The sequence below is a fragment of the Rhinopithecus roxellana genome, chromosome 4 (genome assembly GCF_007565055.1).
Source record: "Rhinopithecus roxellana isolate Shanxi Qingling chromosome 4, ASM756505v1, whole genome shotgun sequence".
In the NCBI taxonomy this organism is placed as follows: domain Eukaryota; kingdom Metazoa; phylum Chordata; class Mammalia; order Primates; family Cercopithecidae; genus Rhinopithecus; species Rhinopithecus roxellana.
Genome location: NC_044552.1, coordinates 104,181,597 through 104,194,411, shown reverse-complemented (window position 1 = coordinate 104,194,411; position 12,815 = coordinate 104,181,597). Strand labels below are relative to the sequence as shown.

Sequence of the window (12,815 nt, the reverse complement as noted above, 5' to 3'; positions counted from 1 at the left end):
TTGAATGGCTGTATAAACAAACAACATTCTGAAATCTTGTTCTATGTATTCTTTCATTAAAACATAAGGCCGTCACTGATTTACTTTACATTTTATAATTCTTAGATCAATTCAAGAATGAAAAACAAAGGCTTCTATCATAGTAAATCACACCTGTAATGTAACTCTAAGTGCAGCAGCAATACATACCACTTGGAGACACAATTACTGGCTGAAGAAGTCTTTGTTCTCCCCCTGGGGGAAGGTTCAGTGCAATGACAAGCACTGTTCCTAGTGTTGTTCCAACCCATAGACAAGGGGAAGGGGACGAGTCCGTCTTTCGAGTAAATGTTTCACAGAAATGAAGAGCGGAGATCGCTTCTCGGGATTCTTTGTCAATGCTTGTTACACTTGAACTCCGTGATCGGCTAAAGGAGTTATCCTTTACATCTGAAATGGTTAAAAATGTTGTGAGATTGCTCAAGATATAAAATAAGTTGTTTGTGCTTTTTTTAATATAAATTTGGTCAAATAATCTGCAAGAAGACAAAATCTACAGCATATTTAATTTTAACTTCATTTTAGTTGATCCTTGAACATGGGTTTGAACTGCACAAGTCCACTTATACAGGGATTTACCTCTACCTCTGCTACCCCTGAGACAGCAAGATCAACCCCTCACTCTTTCTCTTATTCTTCAGTCTACTCTATGGAAACACAACCTTTGTGATGATCCACTTCCACGTAAGGAATAGTAAATACATTTTCTCCTCCTTATGATTTTCTTAATAACATTCTTTTCTGTAGCCTACTTTATTATATGAATACAGTATGTAACACATCTAACATACAAAATATATGTTCATCTACTGTTTATGTTACTGGTAAGGCTTCCAGTCAACAGCAGGGTTTTAGAAGTTAAGTTTTTGGAGACTCAAAAAGTTATATGCAGAGGAGTTGGTGCCCAATCCACATTGTTTGAAGGTCAAGTATAATTGAAAACAAAATTTACTTATATGCTAACGAATTTTCCTTTTTTCTTAAATATATAAACAAACAACTCCACGCTCCTCAGAACCAAACCGGGTGCCTCCTGATGAATATGTGAATGTGCAATCCTCGGGGTCCTGGCTGCTTAGCCCTTGGCACCTTCTTTCTCATGGTACTTTGCCTTCCTTTGGTAATACAATCCACGACTGGTAGAGCGCAACAAGTGTGCATCTTTTCCATTTTCTACCTTTAAAAAACACATTTAGAAGTACTCTGATTTGATTTTCTAATTTACTGTATGATGGATCTTTTATTTTTTTTCAGATCTAATTTACTGTATGATGGATCTTTGATTTTTTTAATCAACAAAAGTTTAGCTTTTTTTCCCATTTTTCTTCAATGCCATTTTAACTACAATCCACATTCACTATAGGCGTTTTCACCCAAATGTGTAACTGCCATCTGGCTCACACTTGATACCAGGCAAATTCCCTTACTCAGCTCTGTCTGTAATGACAGAGACATTTTTAAAAATTATACTAATAAAACTTCTCTCATCTTCAGCTACCTTTCCTTGTTGCTAATCCCAAGCTTGTCTCAAGCCCTAGCCTTTTCCTTTTTCTCTTGGAACATCATTTCCAAATACTTCTTGAACATTTTTTCCAGTTATGTCTCATTATGCAAAACCAAAGCATATACGTTTCCCCAAACCAGTAAATTCTTCGAATGGCACTATTTATATTAATGACACTCCTGTTCTCATAGGCAGAAACACTTAAGATGAGCCACAGTTTGGGTTTCTCCCTTTCATTTGACCCATACATCTGATGGGATGCCAAGCCCTAAGGTATTTTATTGGACATTTTTGTTTCCTTCTTTCCATTGGTAATCTACTTCCATTACCCTAAGTTCGGGCTCTCATCACCATTTACTTAGACAATTCCCAACTCATCTCTTCACCCACAGCATCTCACTACTAACACAACCCAACTAAATTTTATAAGGCATAGTTATAATTCTGTGGCCTCAATCTAAAAAATCCTTAGTAGTTCCTCTTTATTTAATCATACTTATAATCTTACTCAAGTTTTTAAGACTCTTCACAAAACATCTTTAATCTACCCTCCCGGCCTTATCTCCCAATGCTACCCTATTTCAGTTCATTGTGGGAAATAAATAGAGCCACTCAATTTTCCCCAAACATAATCTGCACTTACCTACTTTTAGGCTTTTGCTTGAGGTATTCTGATAGGTGCCTCTTCTCCTACCTATCAAGATTCTGCTTATTTTCCACCTCAGTTACTGTCATCTTCCTGAAGTTTCCCCTGATTCCCACAACCTATATAGTTTCTCTCCCTCTTGAATACCTATAGCCATGTATCTCTTCCATGACACTTAGATTACATTTGTTCTGTAGTTACTTCTGACTTTTCTCATGCCTCACTCTAAAGTGACTGGAAGTATCTTGTAAGCAAGGACTGTGTTGTTTTGATACCCTGTGGAATTTAGCACAGTGTCTTGCATGTGAAAGGAATTCAGTAAACACTTGCTGAAGGCAGATTTATAGTTAAGAATGTCTAAACCAATGCTTCTGCTATACCATTAGGATTTATTAAAATTCCCAGTAGCTTCTACTACTTACGTCTAATAACTCCTTAAATCACATGCTTTCAATGCTATTGTGAAAGAAAGGACTCTTCAAAATGTGAAAACTATAAAACATGTTAAAGTCTTCTAAGTTGTACTTTACTAAATAAAAAAGGTATAGCCAAATCCTAGTTATACCCTACAAAAAGTTTTTTGCAATCAAATTTAGATTCATAGATTAAAAATATCCCCTTAAAATAACTATATGCAACATAATTATGATTATAGGTAGCCTCTGAAAACAATGTTATTAATTATGATAATACTATGGATCTTTTTTTAAACTGTAGCCTCTAAAAATATCTTTCTTTTGCTTGAGATTGGGATTCCCATTATTTACAAATTATGATATGGTAGAAAAGAACTACTTACTATAAATAAAATAACTTTCCGTAATCAACACCTCAATACAGAAAGTCTGTAATATGATACTGATTACAAATGTTTATTAACTCTTTATAGTTTCCAAAGTTATTTTAGCAAAATACATTTTTAAAATTTTACAATGATAAATAAACTTAATTTGGTACTTGTAAAGGATACATATACAAGGCAAATGAACATTTTCAGCTGTGATGTAGTGACAGTAATAGAAAACAATGATATGAGAAAAGTGGATAATAGAGATTCCACTGTAAATTAACCTGTAGAAAAACTCTTACTGTTAAATAACAATTAAAATTACAACAGGTGATTCACAACAACCTATACTTTAAATGTTAACTCATAGGTCAAATGAGCAATGTTCGAATTTAATAGACTAATTTAACTATATAAAATTCACAACCTAAAATTACATTTTTATTACATGATTTATCTATAAAAATTAAGATTACCAAAGCAACTTCTAAAGCTAGATCAAAACGGAAAAATCGACTGAGTAAGAGTCAAGTTTGAAACTGACAGAGATAGGTTGCTTATTTTATTATCTGCCTAGACTTTTGAAAAAAAGTCAGAATTTTCAGCAATTCATAAATTACAACTTCCACTTACTCCTTTTAAGTTAAACATTATGGGTCTCTGTGGGCTCATTTATACAAGTTTGGCAAACTAAATAAATGGAATAAAAGTTTAATTTTAGTAGCTCTAGTAATAAGAACAGAAGTGAAAATAACTACCACTAAGCAAGGCCTACCATGTGCCAGGCACTAATACTTTACATTTATCATTTTATTGAATCTATATAACCACCTTGAAAAGTATTATCATCACAATTTAACAAATAGTTAAATAGAGACTCAGAGAGATTGTGACTGGCCCAGAATGACCAAGCTAGTATATGGTAGAGTCAGAATTTGTGTCTATCTCCAAGCCTAAAACTTTCTCTTAGGCAACTCCAGACAGCCATATCACCACTATCACAGCTGGAACACTATGGTTATTATTGAGAATTAAAGTTCTAGTTTAGATGTCAGAAATGTGCTTGAATATGTGATCTTTTTAGCTGATCTAAACTCAGACAAAATTTGTCATGAATGCTTCCATCCAGCTCTACCTGATACAATCATGCCATAAAATCACTGTTTTCATGCTACTATCTGCAAACTTACAACATGCTACTTGTATATATCACTTTCTCCTCCCCACAGACAGCCTTATTCAACAAACTTTTATATTCCCAAATCAAAACATAATGCCAAGAGATGAATCTGTTCAGGTAAAAATCAGGGTAACAAACTAATTCATATCAAAGTATATAATGGTTCTGATGTTTGCCTCCTATGGCTGACATTTGAAATGTGACAATCAGAAGTGTAACAAAATCACCCATGGATTCTGACTTCTGGGTTACAGAATCCAGGATAGTGAAGCTATAGTGAAAGTACAGTGCTGCACAATTTCCCCATAAGCAAAAATGAATTCTATTCACAGAAGCTTCTGGAGCTGCACAACAGCTCATTGGCCTCAGTGCTTTACCAACACCTGGCAGTTTGAACCTATCAATATAGTTGGAGTTACTCCCCATCGCCTCCCTGACCAATGTAAAATAATTAGCAGCAAGAATCTCCACCAAATAACAGTTCAACAACAAAATGACTTGAGGGACACAGGAATGTTACAGGTATATATTAGTCAAAGTTATAATTGGCTTATGGCATACATGGGCATGCTAGCTAAACCATAAACTGAATAGTCTACAAAAGCATGGAATACACACTTTGATTAAATTACTTACATCATTTGTAAATGTGAGTATGCTTTAAAAAATAATTGGCTATGGTATTTTTATAATTTTAAAAGTATGTTTACATGTGTTTACCCAGATTTTTAAGAAACTAAAATACACAAAGCCACTTTAACTAGTAATATTTAATGCTATTGAAATCCCGGGCCTCTGAGAATCTGATGAAAACTCTAGATTCTGCTATAGGGGAAAAATGCACATTGTATGCCTCAGATATATTTGGTTTCAAATTATATCTGTTTTTTAGTGGAGAAAACTATGACCTCAAAATGTCTACTATCCTGTATTCTATGATTAACTCTTGTTCCCTTATACTAGCGATATCACAGTGTTCTACTAAGTTGTTTTCCTATGAATGAAACTTTCTACAAATGACAGTGTATGCCTACTAACTCATAACTCATAATCACATGCTTTCTGTCAGCATAACTGAGGTAAGATAATGATTTGGAAATGCTAAAATTAGTACGTTTAAATGGACCAACACCTAAGTTTGCATGATGCATAAGAAACATAGTCAAGAAATCTAGAGAACAAATGGTGGTGAGGGGTGTGTGCTAATGCAAGGGAGAAAACCCAGTTATCTCTAAGATACAGGTGGGTGAAATCATCCTTACATAATCACACCTATTTAGTTAAAGGCAACAGAAATTTCTTAAATAAAAAAGGAGTTTAAAACGATACCATGTTTTATATGTATTACATGAAATCTTACTTTTATCTTTGTTGAAATGTCATCTGTCCCTACATGATATCAAGGAGCTATTTGTGGGTTGGATATAAAACAAAATGAATGTGTGAATATATTCATTCTGCTTTCATAATAAATGAATTGCACAGAAAGTGCTGTGGAAGAAATATTTCTCAACTTATTAAAATCAAAAAGTAATGATGACTCTTGCTATGATTCACTGTAATACAGAAAAACGTTAATCTATTTTAAATATTAAATATTTCATTAGTATACAAATAATTTTATAGAGTTCAAAGTAGGTTTTCAGGTGGTTAAATGGGACATAACCACTTTTAATACAAATTAAAATTGCACAAATTCAATCTTATGCTAAGTTCTGTTTAGACATAAAGCATGAGAGGGCTAAGAAAATACATTCTTTTGGTTTGCTTGAATTTGTATTATAATTGTCTTTTTAAATTTACAGATAGCATTCTAAAGACTATTCCAAAGAATGTTTAAACCTTAAGCATCTTAGTCATTTTAAATTTGCTTTCCAATGACTATCTTATAGTAATTATAAATCTTCTGATTTCCCTGTCTTCCCATTATAAGGAGTTAAATTATTTTGAATATTTATTTTACTTACCTAAATCAGGCTTTAGGTCAGTAGGTAAGCTTAACTTCCTTGACATCTTTGCTGAAAAATAAAAGACAATTTTAAAATTCTGAAGAATATTTGATTCATACTAATATCAACTGATTTTCAAGATAGAAGTGAATACTTTTATTACTAAAACTAGATATTGAGATAATTAAAAAATGAGTAATATTAGGAGTGGAAAGTAAATCTTATTTTCAACTTTTTATTTTCTAATTTTTTGAGACAGGGTCTCATTCTATTGCTTAGATTGAGTATAGTGGTGTGATCACAGCTCACTGCAGCCTCAATCATCTGGGCTCAAGTGATCCTCCCACCTCAGCCTCCCAAGTAGCTGGAACTACAGGAATGTAACCACCGTGCCTGGCTATTTAGGATTTTTTTGTAGAGATGGGGTCTCACTTTGTTACCCAGGCTGGTCTCAAACTCCTGCCTCGGCCTCCCAAAGTGCTGAGACTGCAGGCGTGAGCCACCATGCCTGGCCAACTTTTAAAAAATGTGTACTTACTTGATGTAATATATTTTTGTACTTAAAATTTTTACTTTAAGGAAGCCTTTTAAATTGTAACTTATAATTATTTCTTAGGCTCACAGGAAAGGGTTAGGCTTTTCTGAGTGAGAAAAAGTAACTTCTCAGAAGAAAGGTGTTGCAGACAAGGAGAATAGAGGCCGAAGACTCAGTTGGGGTATGTGATATAAAATCTTTCCAGCTCATCATCTTTACAGCTATTGGGTTCATTCTTTTTTTTTTTTTTTTTTTTAATTGAGGTGAATTCTCACTCTGTTGCCAGGCTGAAATGCAGTGGTGTGATCTCGGCTCACTGCAAGCTCCGCCTCTCAGAGTCAAGGGATTCTCCCGCCTCAGCTCCTGAGTAGTTGGGATTCCAGGTGCAAGCCACCACTGCCAGCTAATTTTTGTATTCTTAATGGAGACGGGGTTTCACCATGTTGGCCGGGCTGGCCTCGAACTCCTGACCTCAAGTGATCCACCCACTTCGGCCTCCCAAAATGCTGGGATTACAGGAGTGAGTCACCATGCCTGGCTGGGTTCGTTACTTTTTAAGTTAATTTCTAGCTTATAGGCCAAACCTATATCCAATCAAATTTAAGTATTTGATTACATCATACAATATCTGACTCAACCACTCCTTAAGTTCTCTCTTCTATTTATATTTTAGTGAAAAACAAAAACTGAGTAAGATCATGCATAATCTAAAACTACGATATTTACATAAGATGCAAATCACAGGTATTTTTCTGTAACATTGGAAAAAGAGTGAATGTATAAACTTACTGGAATCCACTTTCCATCCTCAAAATCAGTTATTGTCTTAATCTAGAAAGTGACTTAAAGTTAGGGGTTGTTCAACTATATCTATTATGTTAGTGATAGTGCATGCGTAAAAGAAAAGTGCTTCCTATGTGAAATTTTCAAAAAGCATTTGTTTGTTAATACAGGAATGCATATATTAGGTTAAATTTTGGACTGTTAGGAGATATTTAAAGCACAGACCCTGCTAGTCCATAAGGGCGCCATGTAAACAAAGAGAAATCCAGTCATAGTACATGACTTCCACATCTAAAAAAATGACAAATCCAGTGTTAGGAAAGAGGCATTAGGCAGACTGGGAAGGAATGGGGGTTGGAAGGGACATCAAGTTTTCACTTCTCAGCTTCATTAACTTAATTAGTATCCTTTAGCAAACAACAACGGGTTAAATTCATAAAACTGTCACCCTATTTTCACTGACGTAAAAAATTTCAGTTAAAAGAGAAAATGCAATACAAAATTAAAATGGCCAAATAACATCTGTATGTAGTTGGTATCACATACATGGTTGTTCTTGTGCTTGAAATCCAATACCCTTAAAATTAGAAAATATTATCTCTAAAACAGTCCTCCAAAAGGCAATATTAAACACTGAAAAATCCAGAGATTTTCCTCAAATATCATAGGTGCAGTACACCCTGACTGATAAGTAGTATCTATACAATGTGCATGATGTCAGATGTAGAAAATAAATTTGGTACAGTCTAAAGATAACTCTTTTAGAATCATATGATATGGACGCCACCTTTCTAGACATCACTACTCTGATTTGATCAAGTTATTTTAAATCCTGTGCTTCTCAAACTTGAATGTGCACACCAGTCACATGGAGATCTCGTTAAAATCCACACCTTGATTCTGTCCTCTGGGACTAGGGCTTAAGAGACATTTCAAAGGAGCTCCCAGGAGCTGCTGATGCTGTTGGTCTGTGGATCACACTTTTGAGTAGCAAGGTCCTTAGACACTAAGCAACTTCATGGTAGTAACCAAGACAAATTAATCCCAGTATGTATACATAATTAGGCCCACCAAAAACATTTTGTGAACAAGCCTTAATAAATGTGGAAGAGTAAGTATAGTGGTTAGGACTGGGTTTGGAATCAGCTCAAACCTAGGTTCAAATCCACTTTAACTAACTACTACATGTGTAACCTTAGTAATCACTTTGCCTCTCTAAACTTCAAGTTTCCTCATTTGTAATATGAGGACAGGCAGTTGTGAGGATTATGTAAGATTACATAAGCAAAGAACTGAGCATAATACCTGGCACATAGTATGATTTAATAAATATTATTATTTGTTGTTAATAACAAGGTGAGATATAAACTTTTTATAAAATGTAGAACACTATACAGATGAGCTATTACTACACTTGCAAATAACCCAATGTTCCTTCATTCTAATTCTATGGCAAAATTCTAAGTAACTAAAACAAAACCATAAAAAAAAAATTAGGATAAAAGTATAGAATGCAACGTATCAATATAATAAGCTCAACCTTTTAAGTTCATTTCAAAAACTAAACTCAATATATATGGCTAACCAAAGAAGAGTAATAACTTCAGTGATTTATAAGATAAAAGTAACAAATTCATCTCTAAATACATTAAATATTACATACATATTTTCATCAATTAGGAATGTTTATTTACTATATTTATGCTTTCATTCACTATCTATACATACATTGCTGCCAAAAAATATACCAGCAGAAAATTTCCTTCTGAATTTTCTAGGTGCATGCTTTGGATCCTCCTTAGGATTTCTACTAAAAGTAATTTTATATAACCTCAAATATTCTTAAAAATTTAAGTTAGCCTCTCCCATAAAGTTTTTTTCTAGTACTATTTTTAATTTCGTTATTATGTAAAAAATACTAAATATAACTAACCAGCTTTCCAAATAATTCTGTTATTCTAGTTTCAACATTTTATTGAGAGGTTAAAATCACACACAAAATGACTGGGAAGATTTTTGAATAATAAATGTTTTGAATATAAATGTTATGTAAATTTTAATATAGTCAATTTATTATTTTCTCCTGAAACACGTTGCAAGTGGATATCCACAACCTGGACACCAACTTTGACAGATATTTAAGCCATATTGCTATTATATTTGGATAAAATTATAAGCAATCTCCTTGAATGCAGAACTGGAAATGACATTAGAAGATTAACTTTTGTTATTTTGTGTTAATTCTAGATATCAAGTAATATTTAAAAATACAGAGCTAAGAGCTTCCATGAGTAGAGAAAAACTTGTTACATGTGGAGGTGTGAATATTCATTTATTAAATATCTACTGGGCATATGCCTGTAATGTGCCAGAGGGCAGGGATATACTTCCGGTCTCCCAGGAGCTCACATTAGATGAAACAACTCAAAATGCAGTATGTACTACTCACAGAGGTAGGCATAAAGTGTCAACTGGAGTACACGGGATTTATACCTATCTCAGTCTGCAACACTTATCTAAGACCGTGGGTAGTGGAGACAAAACCGCAAGAGACTTTGTACATTTTCACAAAACAAGATGTTCCCCAAACATTTCTTTTTTGGTTAACAGTATATTTTCTTTTGATGTAAAACTTACATACAAATGCAGAAATTTTAAAGGTATACTCACTGGCTTTTGATAATATATACATCTCTGCAACTCAAACTGTTATAAAGAACATTACCATTCACCCCAAAAAGGACATGCATGCTTCCTCCTAATCAATCCCTGTCCCATTTTCCAGGATAACCACTGCTCTGACGCTTTTTAAGCACAGATCAGTTTTGCCTGTTTTACAACATCATACTGATGAAATCACAGTATTGACTCTTGTGTAAGGCATCTTAAACTCAGGATAATGTTTTTCACCTTCGTCCTGAAAGTATTTTAAGGCTTGTATTTTTCTTCAATGCACAGAATGAATGTAAATACACATCCTCTTAATTAACAGAGTCAGAGGGCCATATCAGATTATATTCTCTTACTGTATTTTACGTTATACATGCGTTTTTATCTTTGAGTTATTTTGAGTTATGTGTTTTCATAGCAAATTTGGACAATAAAGAATAAAGAAACAGAAAAAAGGTCATTATTAATGCCCATAGTCAGAAGCAACATTTTTGCATATCTCCTACCAGTCACTTTTAAAAATCCACTTTTCTTTACATAGTTGAGATCAACTATATAAAGAAATCTGTATCCTGCTGCCTTTCACTATTAAAACAAGCATTTCTTTTTTTTTTTTTTTTTTTGAGACGGAGTCTCGCTCTGTCGCTTAGGCTGGAGTGCAGTGGCCGGATCTCAGCTCACTGCAAGCTCTGCCTCCCGGGTTTATGCCATTCTCCTGCCTCAGCCTCCCGAGTAGCTGGGACTACAGGCGCCCGCCACCTTGCCCGGCTAGTTTTTGTATTTTTTAGTAGAGACGGGGTTTCACCATGTTAGCCAGGATGGTCTCGATCTCCTGACCTCGTGATCCGCCCGTCTCGGCCTCCCAAAGTGGTGGGATTACAGGCTTGAGCCACCGCGCCCGGCCTAAAACAAACATTTCTTAATGTCATTAACTGTCAGTATATTTTAATGGCTGCATATTTATATGAACACTTATGAATCAGGCATTTTCCAATTTTTCAGTATACACAGGAATAAAAGTGTTGTACATAAATATTGGCATATAGCTTGGATTTCCTTAGGATAGGGTTTTATAGGGGGAAATTAATGCCAGTACTACTCCCCCAAATCTCAAGGAGCTCTAAAGTGTGCCTTTAATATTTTTTCAAAGGTATATTAAGTATAATACTACCAAAACTTCTGTTTAGATGAAAACACAGAAAAACATGTGTAACTTTGGTAAAATGTCAAAGTTTTTCTCACAACTATATCCCCTCAAAACTTAAGAAGTTGGTCCATTTTGTTACTGTATTGACTGCAGCTGAAAAATCTGAATGTTAACTAGTTATCACCTATCTACCTCTGAATCTTGTCTATTTTGCATGCATGCCTTTCACAGGGTGGGGGCAGGGAGTAGGAAGAAGGAGGGGAGGGGGAGGGAGGAAGGGAGGGAAAGGATTTAAATCCTAGGATGTAATGGGTTTCTTTCCCTTGCATGAAGAGGCATCTATCTAAATGCTTCTAAGTGGCAGGCAGGAGAACTGTGCAGTATCTACCAAGGCTTTGTGTTGAGTGGCAATGTTGACTTTGTGTTGTGATCACATATCCTTACCTAATTCCTGCTGAAACTGAATGGCCATGTTTTTCTTTGATTTCATAAGTACTTTAGTGCAAAGCTGAGAAAACCTCAGAGAGCAGTTGTTAACCAGATATAATGTCATGACTAACATTTAAAGTAAAATTTTAAACTGCTTTTGTAAAAATAATTCGTTCTTATTATAAAGAATTCAAATAATGCAGAAAAGCACACATTAAAAAAAATCACCCAACATCCTAACCAGAAATAACCATTAAAATTAGTTGAACATTCATTTTATATCATTGTATAAATACAGATAGCCACTAATATTTTGCAGAAATATGTGATACATATGCTTAAATACAACATTTGCTTTTCCTTACATCTAACTAAAGTGAAACTAAAGTAACTACTGTATTTCAAACTTTTCTTTACTACAAGATATATCATTTCTTAAAAGTTCTAAGGATAGGAAAATACATTGAGAAAAACATTCAGAGATTGAAATATTTCCATAACTATTAAACAGTAAATATCGGCTCTCAGCTATGAAAGATCAGGAAAGTAGCCCTCTTTTCCTGTTATGATCAACATTCCTTCTTCTCGATTTTTATTAGTTATATTATTTTCACATTTATAAGTTTTAAAACTCATATTGTATATCATAATCACAACTTGTACAAAGGTTTAGTGTACATTTTAAGTTTAAATGGATTTAAAGATCAACATCAATCTTCCTGCCATGGCTTTCCATCTCTTGGGTTATTTTGCTGTAGTACTTAATTGTGAAACTTTCACCATGAGGTAGTTTTTAAAAACTACTGCTATATTCCTTCATGGTTAGAAATGTCTACTGTCTTCATACTTGAAAGCTGTTCCACCTTCATCCTTGAAAACTCTTTCTCTCTATTATTTAGGTATTCTTTCACTGATATCTATTTTGCTATTTCATTCCTTCTATTAACTTGGCGTTTAATCTGTCCTTCTTTTTCTAACTTAAGACAAAGACTTGAGATCATTGCTTTAAAACAGTTCCAATGCAAGCATTCAAAATACACAGTTCTCAGGACCTAGCTTCAATCTACGGAGATTTCAGGACTCTTGTTGGAGCAGTTCCTCCTCTCTAGCAAGTATTTCAGTCATACCAGCAACCCAGAACTCCAC

General features: G+C 34.2%; 1 protein-coding gene across 4 annotated transcripts in view; it reads right to left on the bottom strand.

Moving 5' to 3' along the window:
- STXBP5 (syntaxin binding protein 5) overlaps positions 1-12,815 on the bottom strand; it is a 206,467-nt gene that overhangs the window by 30,609 nt on the left and 163,043 nt on the right. For all 4 annotated transcript variants that reach the window (XR_004056799.1, XM_010386921.2, XM_010386928.2 and 1 more), the window contains 2 exons: positions 6,124-6,174; positions 190-429 (listed from right to left, as the gene is read on the bottom strand). Coding sequence is in view for 3 of the 4 variants with exons in the window: in XM_010386921.2 (XP_010385223.1) it covers positions 190-429; positions 6,124-6,174 (291 nt within the window). In the remaining variant the exon portion in view is untranslated. The remainder of the gene's footprint in view (positions 1-189; positions 430-6,123; positions 6,175-12,815) is intronic.